At 41.1% G+C, this 26,355-nt stretch overlaps 1 protein-coding gene across 2 annotated transcripts in view; it reads right to left on the reverse strand.

Moving 5' to 3' along the window:
* si:ch211-212o1.2 (uncharacterized protein LOC492735 homolog) overlaps positions 1-26,355 on the reverse strand; it is a 138,081-nt gene that overhangs the window by 84,491 nt on the left and 27,235 nt on the right. Inside the window, exon 2 of one of the 2 annotated variants that reach the window (XM_043706931.1) lies at positions 21,487-21,606. The exons of the other annotated variant lie outside the window; for it this stretch is intronic. Coding sequence (XP_043562866.1) covers positions 21,487-21,606 — 120 coding nt within the window. The remainder of the gene's footprint in view (positions 1-21,486; positions 21,607-26,355) is intronic. 2 annotated transcript variants of the gene reach the window in all.

Raw genomic sequence — 26,355 nt, forward strand, 5'->3', positions numbered from 1 at the left:
TCCTGCACCTTAAAGCTACAGTCTAGGTTCCCATGCCCCTGCAGAGTAAGTTTAACCCCCCCCCCCAAGAGCACAAGAAAACCTCCCCCCAAGGATACTGGGGCCCCTCAAGTTCAGGTGTAGACCATCCTGTTTATAGAGGTCCCACCTTCCCCAGAAAGAACCCCAGTTATCCAGATACCAGAATCCCTCCCTCCTGCACCATCCCTGTAGCCACGCATTTAACTGTTCTCTCTTCCTATTCCTCGACTCTCTATCACGTGGCACGGGTAACAAACCAGAGACAACAACTCTGTTTGTTCTAACTCTGAGCTTCCAACCTAGCTCCCTGAAAGCCTGCCTAACATCCTCAGCCCTCTTCCTACCTATGTCGTTGGTGCCAATGTGGACCTGCTATGTATTCCAGCACCACACTCTGGAGAACAGTAGATACCTGGCCATGATATCAGCCAGTAATCTAACCAAGGAGTTCAAATGACTTTATCAGTCATGACATCAAGCTAATGATCTACTTTAGCCAAGGATGAGATTTCAGCCTCTGACACACTTCAGGATAGTCAGTTATCAGAATATGCGCTGTTAACTCCACAAGATAGCTTTTGTTAGTCATGAGTTTGTTTTTCTAATGATACTAACACACATTGTGGCCTCAGTAAGGCAAGGTACTCTATGGCGTTCATGTGTGAAGACACCCACACAACTAATGACAGTGATGTAATCATGGCATGCTTAATCACAAAATAATTAACAGTTGATTGCAAAGTGAGAACTGCATATTATTATAGATAGTGGAAGGTCTCCTGTGGAATAACTCTCAGCATGTAAGAGATTACACTGTTGCAAGGGGTGTGGGGAACTAAGTGTATGAGTTGGGATTGCACACTGGCTGGTAAAAAGATTTCAAAATTAGTTTCTGAGATGCACACAGAGACAGTGATTTAAGTGTTTCTAAGATTTGAAATTTAAGCCAATCAATTTTTCCTCAGATCGTGATAACGGCAGGGAGCATAGTGCAAGTATTCAACATTCAAAAGGTTTGTATGATGTCATGAATCACATGAGTGAAGCTTATGCAATTCATCATCTGCCAAAACGCAAGAGTTAGTTACAGCTGTAAAAACACTGCCTGTCATTCTTTGTTTTTTCTAATGAATACATGCAGTTTGTCCAGTTGCCAGGTTTCCATTTTAGTTTTTAACCTGTGTTTAGAGATTCTGTAAACTCACTTAACGAACATTATTGTGACTCAGTATTCTATGTGGCTTTACACTACACAACAGGAAAAGGGAATGGGAGCCAGCTGGAATAAAAAGGGCATGCTGGACTGATAATGATTTGACTATCTGCATTTCTCCTCTTGCAAGAAGAGGAGCTGGCCATTCTGCCCCTTGAGCTCGTTCTGTCATTCAATTGATGTGCACTTCAGCTTAATTTACCAACCTTTTATCCAACTTCCTTACTACCTTAGCCAAGAAATAATCCATTAAAATTAGGCTTGAAATTTCCAATTGTCACACCATTTACTCATTGCCTTTTGGAAAACGTTCTAGATTTCCACTACCCTTTGTGTAGAAGAAATGGTTTCTTGATTGCATTTTAATTTTAAAAGAGGGTCATTTTGTTTTAGTTTTCCATCAGAGACAATAGTTTCTCTGCATCTACCCAATTGAACCTGTTATTGTTCAGCACCTCAATTAGTTCAATGGTTCTCTGAAGTGCATAGGGACCTGGTTATTTTTGTATTGCTTGAACTTTTCTGTTAGCGCATGACTGGTTTCATAACCATATAACTGTGTACTTGATATTTTCAAGTGATCCCGCCTTCAAAATGTACTATTCGATTGTCAGAGTAAATGGCCAACAGGAGCCTGGAGTCCCTTAGGGTCAGGTGATGGTAAGGAGATGCCTCAGGATTTCTGCCCAACCTGTTGCTGTAGATGGATATTATATGCTAACCTGAAATCACATAACTGCTCTGTCTCATTGCCTGCTGCTTTCTCCCTAATGACAACTATGACATGTAATGATCAGGTACTTTAAAGTGGGATCACCTGAAGATATGATAGACATAATTGTATGGATACAAAAACATTTATTTCATGCAAGAATACTTCAAGAAGTGCAGAAATAACCAAGTCCACATGTACTTTGTTACAGTAAATAGTACATGTACTATATGGCTGCATGCCATATAGCCAACAGAAAGTTATACAATGAAAGGAAGTCCAAACCCAGTTCATTTCTTCTGGAAGCAGATTCAGTGAGGCTCCATTTGGTCTCTTACACTTGACAGTGCATAGCTCTATCACGATTTCTTGTGAGTCCCTCCCAGTTTTGATCCTCATTCTCAGAGAATTTATGTCAATCCTCCATTTTCTCTGCATGCACGCCTCACCCTTCATCAACTCCTGTTGTGAAGGAAATTGTCACAATGATGTGACACAACCTTTCTGAGCTAAATTGTTAGCCCTATGAGAGTGGTCCAGGCATCGAAATACCATGGTAAGGAGGCTTATGCTCTGTTCCACTGTGGCCCTAGTAGAAGCAGGGACAGCATTTCATCTACCATCTGGAACCATCTGAAGGTTTTGTAAAGATATCATGAACCATGTTGGAAGCAGCCTTCCCTAAATGACCCAAGAACCTTGGAAGGATGCAGGACCTTGTGAGTTCTCCAGAATGTACAACATCACAGCTCCCAGAATATTTGGTACACCCATCCAAAGTTGAAACTTTATTGCTGGAACAGCACAGCAGGTCAGGCAGCATCCAGGGAACAGGAGATTCGACGTTTCGGGCACAGGCCCTTCTTCAGGAATGACTGAAGAAGGGCCTGTGCCCGAAACGTCGAATCTCCTGTTCCCTGGATGCTGCCTGACCTGCTGTGCTGTTCCAGCAATAAAGTTTCAACTTTGATCTCCAGCATCTGCAGACCTCACTTTCTCCACACCCATCCAAAGTCTAGCATCTTTGGTCGAATTGATGGAATAAAACCAGTTCCATTTGCCTAGCGCTGCAGTTTGGTGATAGCGTGCTCTCAAAGCAATGTGGGTGCAAATTATAATATCCTACAGCCGTGGAAGCAAAGGGAAATGGCGAGTCCCAGTATCTGAGGGACTTAACTACAGTTAACATCATGAAGGATGTAAACTGTTTGTAGAGAAAAATGGCATCATTGACATTGTATTTATGGGTCAAGAAGTAGGATATGCCAGACAGGTCCCCAGATATTCCTCAGCACAGAGTCCATCTCAGGTACATGAGCCAATAAGCTAAGCCAAATGTCAGTATTAGAAGAGCTCATCAGTAACAGGACTCCTGAGCCCTCACATTGATCACTATGAAGCAAAACGTAATGCCCTTACACAGTCCTAACAGAGGCTTCACAAGAAGGCTAATGTTATGCCTCCTAGAGTTCTGATTTATGTAACTTTATCCAGATGTAAGTTGCAGAACCAAAGTGCTATTGCTACATTGGGGAGTGAACATTTGGTACAAGTCCATTGCGATAGTACTCCTCCTGAAAAAGATATCCCAAAACATCATAGACCACATCCTGAGATACTTAGAGTTAGATCTACATGCTAGAGGCTTTGCAAAGCATTATTTTCCAATACTGGATTTGAGGAGTGATACAGAAATGGTAAATTCAAGTGAGATTTCTAAGTTCACATCTGCATGATAGGGGTTCAACTGCTGCAAGCAGTAGAATGGTCAGGATTGCTTAAGGCTTTAATTTTTAACATTCATTTTTGCAAAAAGGAATGAACAGTCAACAAAATGGAATTTGCTCACTGTACGGTATGTTATTTACATATCGACTTTTTTTTATAAAGCCGAGGACTGAAATGAGAAAGAGCTGATTTAAAACCAATGCACTAAGCCAAACATCATGAAAATAATTGATTCAATAAGCAGTAATTGAAATTGAGTTGCAGCCAGTTTGCAACTGAGGCGGGGGGGGGGGGGTGCATGTTCAGATGCAGCTCTTGTTGGCAAATTAAGTTGACTGGTCTATGGACTTGTACCCAATTATCAATGATTTGGAGGTGCCAGTGTTGGATTGGGATGTACAAATTTAATAACCACACAACACCAGGTTATAGTCTGGGTCACTTTGCGTACAGGGACAAACGCGAATCTCATGCATTCACAGAGGACTGACCTTGTTGGTTTTAGCTTAACTTCATCTATTTAATTGAAAGCAGTAGTTTTCGGAGCACTGCATCTTCATCAGGCGGTTGTGGAATACACCCAATTATCAATGACAGAGATCTTTTGTCTGACAACAACTGTGTTATTGGCTTTCCCGTAACTCAACAATTTGGAGCTTGGTAAAAACAATGAGGTAAAAACAATGACTGCAGATGCTGGAAACCAAATTCTGGATTAGTGGTGCTGGAAGAGCACAGCAGTTCAGGCAGCATCCAAGGAGCAGCGAAATCGACGTTTCGGGCAAAAGCCCTTCATTAGGAATAACAAGCTACAGGGATGGGGGCAGGGGTTGTACAGAGAAAGGGAGAGATAAAGATGAATAAAACAATGTGTTGCTCAACAGATCAACCATAAAGGATCATCTCAACAAAGGAATCTGGTGACAAATAGTTTGTTGAACTGTTTTTCCATAATGCACATACACGTGTGTGTGCGCGCACTCGCGTGTGAGTGTGAGAGCGAGACAGAGTGTGTCAGAGTGTGTGTGAGTGAGAGAGAAAAAGAGAGAGAACTGTGTGTGTAAGAGAAACGGTGTGTGTGTGTGTGTGAGAGAGAGAGTCAGACACTGTGTGTATGCAGTTTATAAAGGGATTACAGTTTTAATTAGTCGTGTTATAGCTGACAGCTTATTACTGTTTACCTGTAGCTAAAATCTAATTACCTGTCATAAATAATTATTCTTGCTCAGTACAGAAGCTTGATCCATGCATTCTAATAACCTGGGTCTGAAAATCTGATAAAGTTTCAAAGTTTGTGTACTTAAAAAATGTTTAAAATTTGTAATAACCCTGGGTACAATGGGACTTTATTTCCAGTGCACTACTCCACTGAGCCATAACGTTTGGGGGCTCACAAATTCCAGTGGACTATAATCCCTGTCTTATATCTCAAATTGGCCCCTTTCACTGTAATCACTTCCTCAGCAACCCAGTCCAATAATCCCTATCATCGGATTGGAGATTCTCACCTGCTCCAACCATTACTGGCCAAATCCCCAGGACTGACCATGCTAATTTGGCTAATTTGGCTGGACACCCCTGACTGACGGTGGCCCAGCGACTATATGGGCGTCTCCACAGCACCCTAACTGATGTACCTGTGACCCCTAGACTGGTTGCATTTGATCTACAAGACAGACTGTGCTATAATCTCAGACTGCAAGCTTACTGATCCCCAGACTCCAGTGAGACTAAGCAACTGACGGGCAGTTGTCACTCCTCCAACCAAGATTGAGTCACTTAACTGAATCTGGCAGCAACCCAAGATTGACCACAATCCCTTTTCAACTAACTAAGGACTAGTCCCATTTGACTTTTAGATATGATCATTTGGTTGAAGCCCAGGCAGTGTGTTCTGCCACATAAACTGCTGAGACGTGCTGCAGATTGACATCGACATTGCACAGTGCCAAACTGCAACATGTCCACCCCCTTGACTGTTCAGTACTCCAAAAATGACAAGCTGCCTACTTCTCCTTTTGTGCTAAATAGCAATGTAAACCGCAGAGGCTGGCAACATGTAAGTTGGGACTTTAGAGCATTATGTGCTTAAAAGCAATGCAAGCCAGAAAGCCTGGCAGCCTGCAGGTGAGTGCAAAGTGACTGAGCTGTAAGTTAAGCTAAAACCAACATGGTCAGTCCTCTGTAAATGCATGAGATTCGCGTTTGTCCCTGTATGCAAAGTGACCCAAGAAGTATCCAAGCCTTAAGTGTACCTGAGCTCCAAAATGTAGACATGACAGGCTAAAGTCATGGGCAAATTGGTCCAAAAGCAGCCATGATGATATGGGGGCGATGCTGGGGTGGCAATGCCCACTTACATGGAAGACAGTTTCCATGGAGCATGCCAGGGTGTTGTGGTGAAGAATGATTGTCTGGGAGCCCCCCCAGTAGCAATAGGCAAGATGCTGCTTCCAGCAGGTAATCACTCAATCTTCATGTGGGGAATTTGTGCCATCTAGTTTCTTGGAGTAAAGCAGAGAGAATTAAGAACTGCATGGATAGGAGGTGAGATCAGCTGACAGTGAAATAAGGTGCGTCATCAATCAGTGACAAAAGTCAGAATTCGCTATTTAAATCCTAATAAGAAAATAGGAAGTTTTATTTTGTCATTCTCACTACTTCCCCAATTGTTTTCACCAGTGTTCATGTGACACAAGGCACCTGAAAATTGCACCGAATATTAAACTTTTATTGTCACCATGAAATAAACCACGTCTTGTTCAGACAAGAGCCTCTTTATGTTAAGACTCACTTGATGGCAGCAAACTATCCCAACTCTACATTGATAGTGGTTTGCATCACAACACACTCAAAGTGGTAACAGAGATGGGCATTGTTCCTTAAGATCTCAAGGTTAACAAAGGTGAGAATTCCAGTGAACCCAAGCGTGGACCTGAATATTCATGGCTTTAATGACTTTATGGATACAAGAACTACTCACAGAGAGACTGCAGATAAATTACAGAATGTTCAACCAGGGAGAAAGAGTATTTGATGGTGAATCCTTTTACTTCAGACATGGTAAGAAGTGCAAAGAATAGAGTTAGCAAGAAGTTAGTAACACCTGGAAGTTACAGATTCCACAGGTAAGTGAGAACCTGTAGGAACAGTCCCAATTAGAGGGTCAGCTAAGAAGTAAATAACAATAATGTATGAGAAAATTACGGCAGATGCTGTATTTCTGTACTGAATACTGGAGGTCACAGTGGGTCATGCAGCATCCATGGAGAGAGACCAAGCTAACGTCAACTCTGATGAAGAGTCATCTTGACATGAAACATTAGTTTGTTTTCTCTCCATGGATGCTGCCTGATCCGCTGTGATCTCCAGCATTTTTTTGTTTTCAATCAGATAAACATTAGCAGCTTCATAAGAAAGATTATTGTTGGGCAAGGGGAAGACAGTGCAGAATGGGCTGACAAGACAGGAAGTTAAAAAAAGACAATTTTCTGCTTACAAGTGCTGTCATCAAAGTAAGCAGACTCCATGAAGCAAGGCTACAGTAGAGAGATCGGGGGCCACAGAAATACTTTAACCAGGGGATACAATACTGACAACACCACAAGATGGAATTAGGCAAGGTCAGGGCAATTAAAGAGACTAAACAAAGAAAGTCTAACCAAAGGGGATAATATGAACTTTACTGAGATTTCAATAATAGTGAGAAATCTATAATTTAATACATGGTTTGGATGAAAAGAATTTATTCAGTTCATAGGAAGCAGGCTTTATTTGAGAAAGTCATAGAAAAGGACAGGCAATGTTTTATCAGACTTTGAAAAGTAGAGAATCAATCACTTTGCTGGAAAAGGGTGGAAAAACCTGATTTTGCTCTCAGAAGATGGGAAACCTGCATGTTGGTGGAATGTGAGAAGCCGGCATTTTTTCTGTAAAAATGAGGGGGACAGCTCCAACAAACAACACAGAGATAAAATATCATAATATAGCAAAGATTAAAACTTTAAGAGGAATTTAAATCAGCATTGCTACACAATGCAATTTAAAAGTTTCCTTTAAGACAAGGAAAATAAAACAACACCATTACAATGAAGAAATACAATTCTACTTATGAAAGAGATTAAAGCAACATTGGTACACTGCAAGATTAAAAGCATATAAAGCAAAGATTAGAAGCAGTATCAAGATGCTGCAAAATTAGAAAGCTTCGAAGTATGAAAAATAAATAACCACATTAGAAAGAAATGGCTGGAAAAATAGTACTGCTTGCCAGATTTAAATTTCAGAAATGAGCCAAGTAGAACACAAGAATGGACATTTTAGAGAAAAGACTTAGAGTCATAGGGATGTACAGCACAGAAACACACCTTTCGGTCCAGAAATGCTTCCAAGTTACATGCTATATCACAAGCTGAGCAACTGAATATAGAATTGTATTCAATGGGGCCTACAGCTGATGCCTCCTTGTTATAACATAAAAGAAGACAAAGGTACTTTTGATGAAGTTGTACTAACCTTTGAAAATTACTTCAATCTGAGAATAAATAAAACTATTAAATTGCATGATTTAGATTAGATTACTTACAGTGTGGAAACAAGCCCTTCAGCCCAACAAGTCCACACCGACCCACCGAACAGCAACTCACACAGACCCATTCCCCTACATTTATCCCTTCACCTAACACTATGGGTAATTTAGCATGGCCAATTCACCTAACCTGCACATTTTTGGACTGTGGGAGGAAACCGGAGCACCCGGAGGAAACCCACGCAGGCACGGGGAGAATGTGCAAACTCCACACAGACAGTTGCCTGAGGTGGGAATTGAACCCAAATCTCTGGCGCTGTGAGGCAGCACTGCTAACCACTGTGCCACCGTGCCACCCACTCACAGAAGAGTTTAACAACCCTGGGAATCCATGGATAATTTCATTAATGGACTTGATATATTGATGCAAAATTGCAAAATTGATGGAACTTTGGAATGCTAGAATTTCTAACAGGCAGAATTGTTTTTGGATTGACTGATGAGTTTTTGTCAGATTTGTTACAATCAAAAAAAAATGGATTACACTGACAACAAAGCAGGAAGAATTGCAGTGAAATCCTGGGAGTAAAAGAATAATCTTATCACTGGAACCAACTAAATCTATCCACTAAAGATACATATGGCAAGTCAATGCAAAAAGTAGGCCAGACAGCAGATTCCAAAGGACAGTGACAGCACTGTGGATCAACAAACACTCACAAGCACAAGCAGTGCTTATCTTTTAAAAAAAATACTATAAAAATATAAACTAAAAACTTTAAACTGTAGATCACTTCAAGATGACAAATAGTTACAGCAGAGTGAAACGTCAACAAAATGTCAAATGGCTACTGGTACAAAGATGTTAATGCATTAGAAAAGATACAAATGCAATCTCTAGGGAAACTGGTGATCCAACTAACTCACATTTGACAGGATCTGTTTATATCAATAGACATCTCATTAATTTTAAGTTTGTTACAGGAGCAATGTCATTTTATCATATTTCTTTACCCATGGTAAATAATCTAAGTTATGGCCTACAGTGATGAAACTGTGTGGTCCAGGTGGAAATGCTCACAAGATTGAAGCTGAGCTGTGTTCGGGCAGTTTCTCCCCCTGATAGATCACTGATTGGTTTTTCAACCAGAACCAGTTGTGTGTGTGTGTGTTCAGAAGTACACAACATAGTAACCACATTTTGATTGTTCAAGTGGCTGCAGCTTGATATTTGGACAGAACTGCAGAAACATCCAGTTTATGAAAATAAAAAAAACTCCCTCTTTCCCTTCTATGAGAAGATAAGCAAAAGAACATTAAAGCAGCTAGCTACTCTCTGTCTCTGTAAACTCCATTCTTGAAAGGGGAAAGGAGAAAAAAAAACACCTTCGGAGACAGTTAAAGGCAAAATCCTTGGCCAATGAATGAAGGATTGAGAATTGATATATTCATAACCTTGTGTCCTCCTCAGAGTCGAAAGGAACTGGAAGGGAACTGACAAAATACATCACTTCGACATCTGTAATCGAACATAATACCAGAATAGCAATTCACTGTCCTTTTTCACTTCATCCACAAATGTAATAATGTGTCTTGTCATGTCTCTATGTGTGTCCGTTCATCTGTGAATTAAATCTTTCTTTAAGAAGGAACAGAATATAGGTTATGTAGATTTATAAGTTAGTAATTTGTATTATTTTCCTGTTATTGGTTAAAAACAATCTGTTTGCAATAAATAGTTGTTTTATTTTTCAGGATAGAAACCTGGTGACTGTTTCAGTTTAACCTGGTTTCACCATGCAAGTGAGGACTTTGGATAGTTTGATTGACAATGACTCCAGGAATAGAGTTTGATTTCCAGTGCACTATCCCAGTGAGTCACGATATTGTACACCGAATTATGTTAGGTATCTTTCAGCAGACTCATGGGAAGAGTTTCTTAGTTGTATGAAGACCTTTCTTTCTGCCCATGGCCCTGCACAAGTTAAAAATCTCTGTAACTAATTATTCATATCTAAACTTGTATACCTCGTTGATACTTTAAATATATTGAACTTATCAATACAACTGTCCACTGAATGACAAGATTAAAGAAAATTGAATATGAAAAACTATACCGTGCAATGAAGTTTCTGATATGTTCCGACAACTGACTGAGTTTCTGCATGCAAACTCAACGGCAGCTGAAGTGTGTGAAAAAGGGATCGTTGATCATCTTGCAACATTGGCACAGTACTTATAGAGTCATAGAGATGGATGTTGATGGGAAACAGGTTGAAGCATTGTTTTGCTGTTTACTCAAACCCAATGAAATATTATACCTATCTGAACTTTAATTTCTTATGTAATTGACCGATTCCAGTTTTAATGGCCAAGGGATCTTTGTCTGGTTCTGATGACGCCGATTCTTTCCCCATTCCAAAGGCCTAGAAATTTCATTCCAGTTCTGTTGGCCAAAACCACTTTTCTGATCAAATGGCCTATAAATGTTTAGATAAACCCTCACAACATAAAGACTTCATAAACTAATGTACGTTCTACTGGGTGAAAACATTCCTCTGAACTGAAAATACAATTCTTTTGAACTAAAAGCTGATTCTGAACTCGAACTAATAGTGGCATCCAGTCTGGGTTTTTTTGTAACAAGAGATTCAACTTTATAAACATGCCAACAATTACCTCCTCAGGAATTCTGCTGCACAATTAAGTAGCATGCCTCTTGAAAAATGTGTCTTCACTGTACACAGTTTCAAATAAATCCTTTAAACAAAAATTACCTTCACAGAACCTAACCATGGATATGTTTAGATCTCCTTCAAGAACTCCAAATTCCCAAATGATAATACCTCATGAAGTTTTATCACAAAATTTAAAAAATTCCTGTTTCTTTCACTGAAGAACACCTTGTCATTGGCTCCTTAAGTTTCACAAGTATAACATTTTAACTGAAGTGCAATAGCTGTGAGCTAAAAGTAAAAACCAAGAGAACTGCAGATATGCAAATCAGAAACCAAAACAGAAACTAATGGAAAAGATCAGCAGGTCTGGCAGCATCTGTGGAGAAAAATCAGAGTTAATGTTTCAGGTTGAATAACCCTTACCCGATACTTTATACTGGGGTGATGATCTCTTTGAGAAACAGGTTTCTCTGGAAAATGATTCATGATAAAAGCAATTTGATTCCAGCAACTGATCAGCCTTGAGTGACTGTCTGTGTGGAGCTTCCACATTCTCCCCGTGTCTGTGTGAGTTTCCTTCGGATACTCTGGTTTCTTCCCACAACCCAAAGATGTGCAATTTAGGTGGGGATTGGCCATACTAAATTGCCCATAGTGTTTAGGGATGTGTAGGTTAGGTGCATTAGTCTGGGAAAATATAGAGTAATAAGGTAGGGGAATGGGATACTCTTCAGAGAGTTGGTGTGGACTTGTTGGGCCAAATGGCTTGTTTCTACACTTTAGGGGTTTTATGATTTGACTAAGCTGCCTGGAAGAAATGCAATATTTAAATTAAAAAGTATAAAGAAGAAATTAGCAATGGGATTCTTGTTAATGCTGCTTTTTTTTTAAAACAGTGAATATTGGAACAAGCTGGATGCAGAGAACATCTTTTGCAAGCTAAATTCGATAAAGAGGTTCAACAGTTTTGAAACTGAAGAACAGATTCAGAGTGTATCGAATTTCTGGGATGGGCAATCTGAAAAGAAAAAGGGAGAGAAAGTTCCTAGATGCAAGAAATCAGACTTAAAGGATGTTCGAACCAGGGGAGTTCTGAGCTGACATTGCTACATTAAAGATGTGAGCAGCACCTGTATTGAGTTAGAGTCTGCAACTGTAGGACTATTGAACGTGGTTTGAAGGTTTAGTCTTGGTGGACATACATTGCTTGGGTATGCTGAAGAAATTTCAACCTTTATACAAATCTTTGGAACCATACTTGACCAAACGTTGGGTATCAGGAGAATCAATGTTTCTGGCATAAAGGACTTATGCCCGAAACATCAATTCTCCTGCTCCTCAGATGCTGCCTGACCTGCTGTGCTTTTCCAGCACCACACCTTCGACTCGAATCTCCAGCATCTGCAGTCCTCACTTTCTCCCAAATGCTGGGTAAGGCATGTTTGAGTTACAAAGAAAGGCTGGGTAGACTGGGGCTTTTTTCAGTAGGGTGTAGGTGGTTGACAGGCAACCTTATAGAAGTTTATAAAATAATGTGGGGTATAGATACAGTTAATGGTAGTTGTTTTTTCCCCGAGGATGTGGAATTTCAAGACCGGGGACACACTTGATAGGACAAAGGCTTAAAAAAAACATAAGAAGAACACTTTTTTCACTCAGAGGGTGGTTCAGGTGGGGAATGAACTTCCTGAGGAAGTGGTAGATGTGGGTACAACTACAATGTTTAAAAGACATTTGGATGGTTACATGAATAGGACAGGTTTGGAGGGATATGGGCCAGGAGCAGGCAGGTGGGACTAGTTTAGTTTGGGATTACGTTTGGCTTCGACTGGTTGGACCAGTCGAAGGGTCTGTTTCCATGCTGTATGACTCTACATGTGGTTAATCCTCCAATTTCAGATGACTATCTGACTTGAGTTGTCAAAGGGCATAAATAAAATGAGTTGGGAAAGTTAGGAAGCTTTGTTCAAAAAATGAGTAACTGAGCTCACTGTATTTTTAATATGTTTATATCAATGGAATCTGTGATAGCGTATGGTTATTAGCAGGTATACAGTTATTAGTAGTCATGCTTTTCTCGTGCTATTGAATTTAATATAGAAAGAAACTAAGATTTTAAATTTAAAAAAACCCTGTGGTTTCATTACTTTAGTAGAAAGCTGGGTTTTTGGATTTCCAAAACAATATATACAGACATTACTGGTCTCCACCAAGTTATAGCACCAGATGCTGGGTTTTGTTCTTCCGCAACACCTGGGATTTTATCAGCCCCTGGAAGACAGTCTGGGAGGTAAGAGGCTTTATACCTCATACTGACACTTTCTCGATTGGAATGTTCCAGTCTGTGGGAATGGAAGAGGTAGGCAGCACCCGATGTGGCCTCCTCTATATTGGGGAGACAGGCCGCCTACTTGCGGAACATTTCAGACAACACCTCTGGGACACCCGGACCAACCAACCCAACTACCCCGTGGCTCAACACTTCAACTCCCCCTCCCACTCCACCAAGGACATGAAGGTCCTTGGACTCCTCCATCGCCAGACCATAGCAACACGACGGCTGGAGGAAGAGCAGCTCATCTTCCGCCTAGGAACCCTCCAACCACAAGGGATGAACTCCCCAAGTCTCTCCTCCCTACCTTTTATCTTAGCCTGCTGGACACACTTTCCACATTCCTGAAGAAGGGCTCATGCCCGAAACGTCGAACGTCGATTCTCCTGTATGCTGCCTGACCTGCTGCGCTTTTCCAGCAGCACATTTTTAGCTCTGATCTCCAGCATCTGCAGTCCTCACTTTCCTCTAGCTAATTAATCTAACCAATACACTAGCAACCGACCACATCCCTCCCTCACAGGTGGCAGGATGGGCCTTCACAATCTGAGAAGGCAACAGCTGGGTAAACCTTGGCCGTCCAGTGGACTCCCAGATGGAGTGGGCGCCTTCCTTAACAGGTGCTCTGTGGACTATGGATAGAGCCCCCTACACCATAAAGACAATGGCCGTCCTCACAGTTCTGAGGCCTCAAGTGACTCTACACATTGAAAGCTTATTCCACTTTCCAGGACAGCTCCACCCTGCAGTCTTGGTAGTGGACACTTTTATCATTGGTACTTCTAAGACTGCTGCCACTCAAATCTGGAAAGTCTGAGAGGCAGGCTACCAGCCTTAACTGGATGGTGCTCCTCTCATAACTGGCCTGCTGCCCACAGTCCATTTTGCTATCCGTTTTCCAGAAGAAGATTAACTCTAGAGTTCACAAATGAGAAATTTCCATCTCGAGCCATTTACCATTGGGAAAATATCCAACATGACTTTCTCAGATCTAAAGTGAATGGCCTCTCACTTCCTCGCATTAACTATCTGATACTGTTTTACCCACACAATTAATTAGTTTTTACAGTACTTGATTAGATTAGATTAGATTAGATTACTTTACAGTGTGGAAACAGGCCCTTCGACCCGCCGAAGCGCAAACCAACCATACCCCTACATTTACCCCTTACCTAACACTACGGACAATTTAGCATAGCCAATTCACCTGACCTGCACATCTTTTAGACTGTGGGAGGAAACCGGAGCACCCGGAGGAAACCCACGCAGACACGGGGAGAATGTGCAAACTCCACACAGTCAGTCGCCTGAGGCGGGAATTGAACCCGGGTCTCTGGCGCTGTGAGGCAGCAGTGCTAACCACTGTGCCACCGTGCCGCCCACTTCCTCAAGAGAACTGCTTCTACCTTGCACCACCTAATATGCTTCCAAACTTGGTATCATCTACAAAGCTGGATGGAGAACTCTACCCAAATCTGTAAAGCTGAGGCAAGAATTCAAAGAACAAAGAAAATTTACAGCCCAGGAACAGGCCCTTCGGCCCTCCAAGCCTGAGCCGATCCAAATCTACTGTCTAAACCTGTCGCCCAATTCCTATCTGTTATCCCTCTGCTCCCCACTGACTCATGCATCTGTCCAGATGCATCTGAAATGCATCTACCGTGCCTGCTTCTACCACCTCTGCTGACAATGCATTCCAGACACCCACCACCCTCTGTGTAAAGTACTTGCCATGTGTATTCCCCTTAAACTTTTCACCTCACTTTGAATGCGTGACCTCTCGTTATTGAATCCTTCACCCTGGGAAAAAGCTTATCTCTATCTACCCTGTCTATACCCATCATGATTTTGTAAACCTCAATCAGGTCCCCCCTCAATCTCCTTTTTTCTAATGAAAACAAACCTAACCAACTCAACCTCTCTTCATAGCTAGCACCTTCCATACCAGGCAACATCCTGATAAACCTTCTCTGCACCCTCTCCAAAGCATCCACATCCTTTTGGTAATGTGACGACCAGAAATATACACAGTATTCTAAATGCGGCCAAACCAATGGCTTGTACAATTTTAACATGACCTGTCAGCTCTTGTACTCAATATCCCGTCCGATGAAGGCAAGCATACCTTCAAGGTATAATGGACCTGCACTCCCAGATTTCTCTACACATCAACTTTTCCCAAGGCTCTTCCTTTTACAGTATAAATTGCTCTAGAATTAGACTTGCCTAAATGCATCACCTCATATTTGTATGGATTGAACTCCATCTGCCACTTTTCTGCCCAACTCTCCAGTCTATCTATATTCTCCTGCATTCTTTGACAGTCCCTTATGCTTTCTGCTACTCCACCAATCTTCGTGTCATCTGCAAACTTGCTGATCATACCAAGAGTGCCCTCTTCCAGGTCATTTATGTATATCACAAACAACAGTGGCCCCAGCACTGACCCCTGTGGAACATCACTGGTCACCTTTCTCCATTTTGAGAAACTCCCTTCAACTACTACACTCTGTCTCCTGTTGCCCAACCAGTTCTTTATCCACCTAGCTAGAATACCCTGCACACCATGTGACTTCACTTTCTCTATTAGTTTACCATGGGGAACCTTATCAAACACCTTATTAAAGTCCATGTATATGACATCTACAGCCCTTCCTTCATCTATCAACTTGGTCACTTCCTCAAAGAACTACATTAGGTTAGTAAGGCACGATCTCTCCCGCACAAAACCATGTTGCCTATCACTGATAAGCCCGTTCTTTTCTAAATGTAAATAGATCCTATCCTTCAGTACCTTCGCCAGCAACTTTGCCACCACTGACATCAGGCTCACTGGTCTGTAGTTACCCAAAATATCTCTACTACCCTTCTTGTAAAGGGGGACAACATGAGCAACTTTCCAGTCCTCTGGCACCTCACTTGTGTTTAAGGATGCCACAAAGATATCTGTCAGGGCCCCAGCTATTTCCTCTCTCGTCTCCCTCAGCAACTGGGATAGATCCCATCCGATCCTGGGGATTTGTCCACCTTAATAACCTCTAGCCTACCCAACACATCTTCCCTACTTATGTCAACGTGATCCAGACTCATCAAACTTCTACCTCTAATCTCAACATTCATCATGTTCCTCTCCTCAGTGAACACTGATGCAAAATAATCATTCAGAATCTCACCCATTCTCTCCGATTTGACACACCGCCTTCCTTTATTATCCTTTAGTGGACCAATCCTTTCTCTAGTTACCCTCTTGCTTCTTGTATAAGAATAAAATGTTTTGGGATTCTCCTTAATTCTGCTTGCTTAAGCTATTTCATGACCCCTTTTAGCCCGCTTGATTCCTCGTTTAAGACTGGCCCTACTCTTCCAATATTCCTCCAGAGCCCATTCTGTTCTTAGCTGCCTGGACCTTATGTATGCTTCCCTTTTTCTCTTGGCAAGTTATATGATTTCTCCTGCTGAAACTTTATTGCTGGAACAGCACAGCAGGTCAGGCAGCATCTAGGGAACAGAAGATTCGACGTTTCGGGCACTTCTTCAGGATTTCTCCTGTCATCCACGGTTCATGAATCTTGCCTTTCCTATCCTTTGCCTTCAACGGGACATGCCTATCCTGCACTATCTTTAACCTATCTTTGAAAGCGTCCCACACATCAAATGTGGACTTCCCTTCAAATAGCTGTGTCCAATCCACATTTCCCAGCTCCTGCTTAATTTTGATCGAATTGGCCTAGGCCCAGTTTCGTACTCTTCCCGTAGGACCACTCTCATCTTTGGCTTTGACTATTCTAAAACTTACAGAATTGTGGTCACTGTTCCCAAAGTAATCCCCCACTGCAACTTCTACCACCTGGCCTGGCTCATTCCCCAATACCAAGTCCAATATGACCCCTTCCCTCGTTGGACTATTGACATACTGCTCTAGAAAACTCTCCTGGATGCTTCTTACAAATTCTACCCCATCCAGACCTCTGATGCTAAGTGTATCCTAATCAATGTTGGGAAAATTTCCATAATCTGTTTACCTATTTGTTCTTCTACCTCACACTCACTGTTGGAAGGCTGTAATACAACTCCAGCAAAGTAACTGCACCCTTATTTCTCAGCTCGCCCCATAATGCTTCATTTCCCAAGCTCTCCATATTGTCCTCCTTTAGCACAGCCGTGATATCATCCCTGACCAGCAATGCAACTCCACCTCCCACCCCCTCCTTTTAATTCTCTCCCTGTCCTGTCTGAAGCATCTATATCCTTGAACATTCAGTTGCCAATCACGCCCTTCCTTCAACCAAGTCTTCGTGACTGCAATAACGTCATACTCCCAGGCACCAATCCAAGCCCTAAGTTCATCTGCCTTACACACTATACTCCTTGCATTAAAGTAGATGCACTTCAGGCCACCAGCTCTTTTGCGTTCATCTGCTAGGCCCTAAATTCACACTAGGCCCTAAAGTGTGTTGCTTTTTGTTACAAAAGTTTATTACATTTATGACTTATCTTGATAGATATCCTCCAGCTAGGGATTTCTAAAAATTAAAACACCACAACTATTAAAACATTTTATATCAGGTATACATGTTAAAGAACTTCCTACCTTCAAGACTTCAACATCACTAAATGTGGAAGTTTGGATTAGGTAACTAGTTCTGTTTAAGGAAGCACGTTGTTCAGTTCCCTTTATGGAAAATTAACGCTTGTGACAGCTCATAAATGTAGTAGTAAATTCAAATTCTTGATATTCCTGGCCATTGGGTGCACCAATTGCAAGGCAGGTTCAACTCTGTATCGAACATGCTCATTGTGGTCTTGAGAAGACATCAGCCAAGGGGAAACAAAATGGCAGGATGTACAGATGAACAGAACTCAAGTCAGTGATTCTGGAGGGGTTAGTTCTTGCTACTGAATGAAGACTAATAACATCGGGGTGAAGGGAAAATGTGTGTCCAGCTTGCTTATTTGTCTCTTATTAGAAATAAAGTGTTGTACAATCGGGTTCTTTTCTCCAATGTTACTGCATTTAATAAATCCAATGGCCAATACCATTATATGTTTTGTAGCTTTGTCTGGAAGAAAATGCTATTCCCTTTAAAATCACTAAGATCTCCAAAAACTTCAAGGCTTGAAATAACAACACAGCAGAACACTCTGCCTTTACTACCCGAGTTCAAATCGTGGCCAGACAGAAATTAGGAACTTTTTCCCATGCTGATACCTATTAAAGATTCGCTCTGAAATTACTTTGCCCAATTTGAATAAATTCTCTGCAGGCATGGATCCACTAAGCTACCTTTCATGACTTACAAGTACACAAAATCCGGCAGCAGCATACTGCAAAAGAAAACAAATTGTGATGCTCCTTATTCAAGGCCAAAACAATGCTTGTGGGGCCCAGAGAAATGCTTATGTTCTTCTTAGCCAATATAGAAATGTAAAATAAAAGTAACTGTTTGGAGTCTCTTCACTTCTCTGGAGAGATCAATTCTCTTCAGTGTAATGGGAAAACCTTTCAGCCAAAATCAGAAATAGAGCATGATGCCATAATCGGATCTCCATCTTGAATTTAAAATGGGACACTGTTGGCTTTAGGCAAGTGGCAATTGAGCATTCATTCAGAAGCTACATAAAATCAGGATCTGGATGCCATGACAGCAGTTTAGTAACCCCCACCTGGGGACTTTTTTCCCCACAATGTTGTGATGTGGTTTAATTACAGCTAATTCATTTACTCCACAGAGTGGCATTTTGTAAATGTCCCCAATAAGGGCAGCCATTGCTTCAGATCACAAGGATTGTTCTCAGGATTGTGCCTTTATAAACGCCACCAAACCACCCCCATCACTGCAGTTACTGTAAATGTCGTTTTCCCTGTCGCAGTGTAATTTCCCAGTACGCAAAAGGATAGATATCCTGCAGGCACTGCTGAATACAAAAACGTATTTACATGTAGGACTGGTCATGACTTGACTATCTCATGTGTTTTCACGTGTGTAACTATGTCCTGAAGGAAATTCCATTTCTGCCATCTGTATTTTATTCAGTTGGGGATTTTTTTTATATAAATGCTTTAATCATTTTGCTCTTTCTATGAGAATAGACTCCTCGCTGAGTCCTAGAGATGTGTGCATGATGGCAGCTCATTCCAAAAGCAATTTTATTTCAGGGCTAGAGTACAGATCAAGGAAGAGCTGCTGCTGGCTGGCTGTGCTCCATAGGGAGGCCTCGGGAAGAAACTGGGAAGAGCTGGAGGTTGTGAAGAAATCATGGTCAATAAGAGTAGGGAATCGGTTTGTTCCTAGGACTCAGGGCAGTAAAAAGAAACAGAGGAAAGGACTTGTGGCACTAAACAGAAAGACTGCATTTTTTAACCATTACATAGCATCAGCTAAAAAAAACAATAAAGTTTGATCCCTACATTTTATTATGTGAAAGGACAGACTAATTATTAAACAATTATTTCTTTTTTTAATTACTTAGCTTAATAGAGCTAGTGCCTGGATGATTATTCTGTACCTCAGAATAAAAGTCAATGCGGTTTCAAGTTCTGGATTACAAAATTTATCTCAGGACTAGAAATCACCTGGCTCACAAGTACCTGAGAATACAGTGCTCCATTCACACCATGAACTCAAACAAGTTTCAAACCACAAGACTTTTTCTACAATTACCTTTTACAATGCTGCATGCAGAATCAGCACAATGCTGGACACAGACACTCAGCAAGCTTTCGCTCACATTCTATGGACGGGGCATTCCCAAACGTTGCTGAATAACTTCAGTTTCAACCAATTGCAGAATTACTGGGTTCAGACTACATACCAGGATCAGCAAATGCCTGGAAGCAGTTATCCAGCTAACTGTCCTGGATTTTCAAACTTTACAGGTACAGGAGAAATCTAATTTAATTTGCACTGGAACAGAGAGCAGAGTGAATGAATGATGAGGGACTGACGAGAGACTGTACTGCATGGGACAAAGTTACGTTCGCTAAGGGGATTGCATTGAAGTGAAACAGCACAAAAACAACCCAAATCAAACTTCCAGTATGTAAAGGCCACATTTTATTTTTACTGTGTCACTGCAGGTTTTCATTTTAACTTTCTCACCATGTCAAACGTACTCAAACTCATCAAATAAATAAATACTAAATTTCAATAACTGAACACAACTATTAAAATATTAAATGCATCATCCACTCAACTGCACAAACACTTCATACACTTTTCTGTTTGCGTTGCACCTGAACACCATCTTTGACTCTCAACATCATAATGGTGCAATTTTTTCAATATTCTTCTGGATTGATTGTCTTTAGGTTTCTGGATTCTAATAAAAATCACAAAGTCTTAAAATGGTTCAATGCATCAGACACTGTAAATGATTCATAATTTAGTACCAAGCCAAATCACCTCGAGCACTGTCACTTATTCCAACTGGTTATAGTTTTACAAACACTCAGGAAATCATGGTTTTCATGGAGCGGTCCTGATTTAGTCAAAGTTATAAGAAGAAATTAGAATGTTTCCTGATTCAATGAAGAGTGGGGTCATATTGGATTGCAGATGGGAAAAAGAAAGTGACAAATTGTAAGTAAAAACCGAAAGAACTGCAGAGGCTGGAAATCAGAAACAAAAACAGAAATTGCTGGAAAAGCACAGGTCTGGCAACATCTGTGGCCAGAAATCAGAGCTAACGTTTCGTGTCCAGTGACCCTTCCTCAAAATTAAAGTTTTGTCCACAGATTTCTGTCCACTGATATTGCCAGACCTGTTGAGTTTTTCCAGCAATGTTTGTTTTTGTTTCTGTTTTTGATAAATAGTAAGGCTAGATGCGACAACAAAAACCTGGAAAGACAGAATTGAAAAGGTTTAAAAGACATTTCTTCTTTATGCTTGGTTATATTCTGAATAAAAGAATCTTACATTATATGAGATGGTGTCAGATCACTCTATCAATTAGAATCTTAAAAGGGCAAACCATCTCTACGGTAACTGGTTGAAGTCACGAGAGTACTGATTACTAGAGAAAAATGATCACAATTTTGCAGACAGTCCAACTAGAAATAAAATACAAACACTAATCTCACAGAAATTGCAGCTTGTAATACTGCTGATACACAACATGATGCAGCTCTCACTGCAATTTATACAGCAGCAAGTATAACCCTGCTCTTCATCCTTTCAAAACCAGCACAGATTAACACTATGGCATGCAATAGTAATGATTCCTTCAAATGATTAGTGTGCAACATAACATCAACATTATCTGCACAATACTTACATATGGCTACTATTAATTTGGAAAAGTGATCCATAGAAAAATGCAGCATCAGGAAAAAGAAGTTGATCACCACCAAACAGACACACAAGATGACACAGATCCATTCTTGTAACCGTTTACCTGAGAAGAAATGGGAAAAGGAGATATTATTGTTGGAAATTACAAGGGGTGAGACAGTATGCTAAAAAGTAACAATTAAACTTTGTCAATTTGCAGTCAGGTTTTCTTCATTTCATTACAGCAACTTCAGATCACTTTTTAAATTTAGGCATTTGATCTTAAATGATGATTTAACTCCTAATTTTCTTTTCTTTATTGGACTAATATTTTAATTACATTTGAAATCAAGCAATACAACCTTGAATCTTTAAGCAACAAAAATAATTTCCAAAGGCAATAAGGCAATATTTAAAGGAATAAAATATTAGAAAAGGTGTTCTTCTGGAAAGTTTAGCTAACCTTTCCCCCAACGCCACCCGCATAGCCCCCATAGTTGCTCCATTTAGTTTAGACATTTTAAAACAAAACTTTGCATTTTTTATTAAAGGTTTACAGATCAAAAAAGTCACAAAAGTGAGTGCCCATTTTCTTCTTGCTTCCGACCAGCTTACTGCCTTTCCTGTTCATGCAGAGACATCAGAATTTTCCAGAATACTTTGAGTCAAGGCAGAGAAGCAGAATTCTTCTAAGAGTGATTCCAGCTGTCAAGAGTGGGCTGGTTGAATAAAATGAATTTCTGTCCCCTTTTCATGGTTACCAACAAAGTCTTTTTGTAAGGAGTGGGTTTGAACACAGCAGGCAAATTGCAGATTGCCAGATATATTGTACTTATTTTTACAAAAATGTACTTTCACCATCACATTACACTTTGTTGTGCACAATCCCCGATTGAGGAGCAGGGCGTCATACTGCTTCCATACCTCCACCAACACCATTCCAATAGGAGACTCGAGACAATGGTACAGGTTAACTAACTGACCATTTTTTTCTGACAATGGATTACCTTGACAGCCTCCTGCTGAAGACACATTTGACAGCGTGAATCATAAATGCAAATACGCTAATGTAAACCGGCTTGAAGTGAAGTACAAAGCAAAGGCACTGACAAAGGAGGTCAGAATAACGCAGATTAGAAATTGTATAATAAGAGAAAGTTCACCTCTGTTATTGTTTATAGCTCTTAAATCAGGACTAATCCCATTCAGCTTTTCAATTAATTAATTGGGCTCTTCAAACTTCGGCTTTTTTTGTTCTTCCAATATTTTAATACGAGAAACTGCCAACACAATATGGGCACAATCTGATTGGAAATTATACAGGAATGAACCCAAAAGCTGTATAAATAAAATGTCACCCAAAAACGTACAGCAAAGCCTTGAATTTTCAACTGTCTACACATGAAGTTTAATAGAACAGATTCCAAGTGGAAGACTTTAAACCCAAGGATTAATTACACCAAGAAGTTTTTTCTGAAAATCTGAGCACTGAAACAACAGGACCAGAATTTTCTTTCAATGGAGACAGGGAATAGCAAAGAGAAAATCTTGGTCCAGTATATCCTTCATTCTGCCATTACCACAAAGCCAGAGATGGACTGTGCCTGACTAAAAAGAAGGAACCAATGCATTAAGACTATACCACAGTGTATTCTACTGTTTAAATGCCAAATAGGTGAAGCACTGTGCTATAGACAGAGTTAAGCAATGCCACAACCAGTGGGTCTGATTACAACACTGCACTACTGCCACAAGGTTATGCCTGGTGATAGAAAATTAAACTATTAGTGGGAGGTGAAATAGCTCCAGAGAGGCCAGTATCCCGTCTCCAAGTCACCCTTTATTTACATGTGGAGAGTCCTTGACACTCATCCAGCCTCCTCAGAGCCAGCTCTCAGGCTGAACAGAACCCTTGACATTTCCGTTTATATCTGTCAGCCAGGGTTCCCTGCTTCAACCACAATTAACAGACCCTATCAGGGAACTCATATTCTATGAGCTCCACCTGACTGACCTTGTTACAATCACTACAAGAGGAGGTAACAGATCCATGAAAATCTCCATCCTCAATGATGGGGGAGTCTAGCAACTAAGTACTAAAGACAAGGCTGGTGCATTTGCAAACATCTTAATCTAGAAGTGTGCTGAGCTGATTATTCAGTGTGGCCTTGTCCTAAAGTCCCATCATCACCATCATCAGACAATTCAATTCACTCCACATCCCATCAAGAAATAGCACAGCATATTAGAGGGCATACAGCAAAGGCTACAGACTCCAATAATATCCCACTTGTGCTCCATTCTAAGACACACCTTCAGCTAAATGCTTCCAATCCAGCTATATTAAAAGCTTCTTCTCAACAAGTGGAAAGTTGCCAAGCTGCGTTTTCTCTACAAAAGGCAACAAATTGTATATCTAAACCAACAAATGAAGTAACACTCATCAGTCCACTCTTCATCATAAGAGTGATACAAAGGAGGATGAGGATTTTTTCAATTTGTTTATGGGATGTTGGTGTTATTGGCTAAGCCAGTAGTTTTGCCCATCCCAGATTGCCCTGAAGAAAGTGGTAGTGAACTGCCTCTTTGAAGCACAACAGCTCCTGGGATGTAGGGATGCCCACAGTTATTAGGAAGGCATGTCCAGGATGCTGTCCCAGAAACAATGAAGGAATGGTATGATAGCTCCAAGTCAAGATGGCTAGTGATATGGAGGGGAACTTACAGATGGTGATAATTCCATGTGTCTACTACTCTCATCTTTCAAAGTGGTAGCGTTTGTGGGTTCATAAAGTGTTACTGAAAGGGCTCTGTTGAGTTGATGTAATGCATCTTGTTGGCGATACACACTATTGCCATTGTGTGTGTCAATGATGAATGGAGTGAATTTTGAAGGGAGTGGTTGGGATGCCAATAAAGCAAGTTGCCTTGTCCTGGATAATTTTCGAGGAGAAAGTGAGGTCTGCAGATGCTGGAGATCAAAGTTGAAACTTTATTGCTGGAACAGCACAGCAGGTCAGGCAGCATCCAGGGAACAGGAGATTCGACGTTTCGGGCACAGGCCCTTCTTCAGGAATGAGCAGAGAGTTGTCCTGGATAATGTCAGGTTGGAGTGTTTTTGAAGGTGCATCCATTCAGGCCAGTGAAAAATATTCCATCAAATTCCTAACATGCGCCTTCTATGTGGACAGACACTGGGGAATCAGGAATCAAGTTATTGGTCAGTTGATAAATCATCCAGAAATGGCTGCTCAGATGACTGATCATTAACACCCACACCATAATCATTGTCAGAGTTTTCTTTCTCACTGTCTTCTCTTCTATGATTGATGTCTGAGCTGGTTTCTGTTCCTTTGCAATGTAGCACCATGATCAATAATACAGACATAATATTTGTTGATTGCACATTTCAGAAACTTGTGCCAGCATCAAAGTAATAGTATTTGTATTCCTAACTTGCATTCTGCCCAATGCATCATTTTGGTTGTGCTCTCAATGTGATATATTTCATTTTCTATTTGCTACACATTTTGAAAGAGTTTGCCAATGTGGCATAGTCTATCATCTGACGCTTTGAGATCTGGAGCTGAGTGGCCCTGGCGAAACCCAAACTGGACGTCACTGAGCAGGTTATTGCTGCTTGATAGCACTGTTGATGACACCTTACATCACTTTACTGATGATGAGAGTAACTGATGGGGCAGTAATCGGCTCAGTGAGATTTGTCCTGCTTTTTGTGTACAGGACATACCTGGACAACTTTCCACATTGTCGGGTAGATGCCAGTGTGTAAGTGTACTGGAAGAGCTTGGCAAGGGGAGCGACAAGATCTACAGCACGTATTCAGTAATATTGCCGAAGTTTTATCAGGGCCCATTAACTTTACATTATCTAGTGCCTCCAGCTGTTCCTTTATGTCACATAGAGTGAATCGAATTGGCTGGAGACTGGTATCTGTGACCCTGGTGACCACTGGAGGAGCCGGAGATGGATAAACAAGTCAGCACTTATGACCGAAGATTGTTGCGAATGCATCAGCCTTATCATTTGCACTGATGTGCTGGGCTCCTCCATCATTGAGGATGGGGATATTTGTGGAGCCTCCTCTTCCAGTGAGTTGTTTAATTGTCCACTACCATTCACAACTGAATGTGGAAGGAATGCAGAGCTTAGATCTGATCCATTGGTTGTAGGATCACTTAGCTCTGTCTATCATTTGCTGTTTATGCTGTTTGGCATGCAGGTGGCCCTGTTTGATAGCTTCACCAGGTTAACATCTAATTTTTAGGCATACTTGATGCTGCTCCTGGCATGCCCTCCTGCATTCTCCATTGAATCAGGGTTGATCCCCTGGCTTGATGGGAATTTTATTTCCCTCCAGCTATATACGTGATTGCTTTCTAAACCCGAGACCCTACCTTTGTAGGGCCTCCCACCCAACCACCACCTCTAACCTTAAACACCAGGGACACATCAGGTAAGCTCTTCTTTTTCACATTCTGATAAGGGGACTAGCAGGGATGGCAGTGCAGGGAGAGGAATGTTCCTCCTGCATGATGTTTGAGGTGAGGTACGCCATTAGTGTCCCATCCAAGTACATGTGCAGAAAGCGCACCCAACTCTAGCTCCCCCAAGACCGCGTTAGGGAACTGGAGTGGAAGCTGGATGAACTTCAGATCATTCGGGACACTGTGATAGCTAAGAGTTACAGGGAAGTAGTTACTCCTAGGCACGAAGAAAGCTAGGTAACTGTTTGAAAACAGTCAGTGCAGGGATCCCCTGTGGTCGTTGGCCTGAAAAACAAGTATACCTGGATATAGGTTTGCTCACTGAGCTGGAAGGTTCATGTTCGGACATTTCATCACCATATTAG

Source organism: Chiloscyllium plagiosum, chromosome 17, assembly GCF_004010195.1.
Source record: "Chiloscyllium plagiosum isolate BGI_BamShark_2017 chromosome 17, ASM401019v2, whole genome shotgun sequence".
NCBI lineage: Eukaryota > Metazoa > Chordata > Chondrichthyes > Orectolobiformes > Hemiscylliidae > Chiloscyllium > Chiloscyllium plagiosum.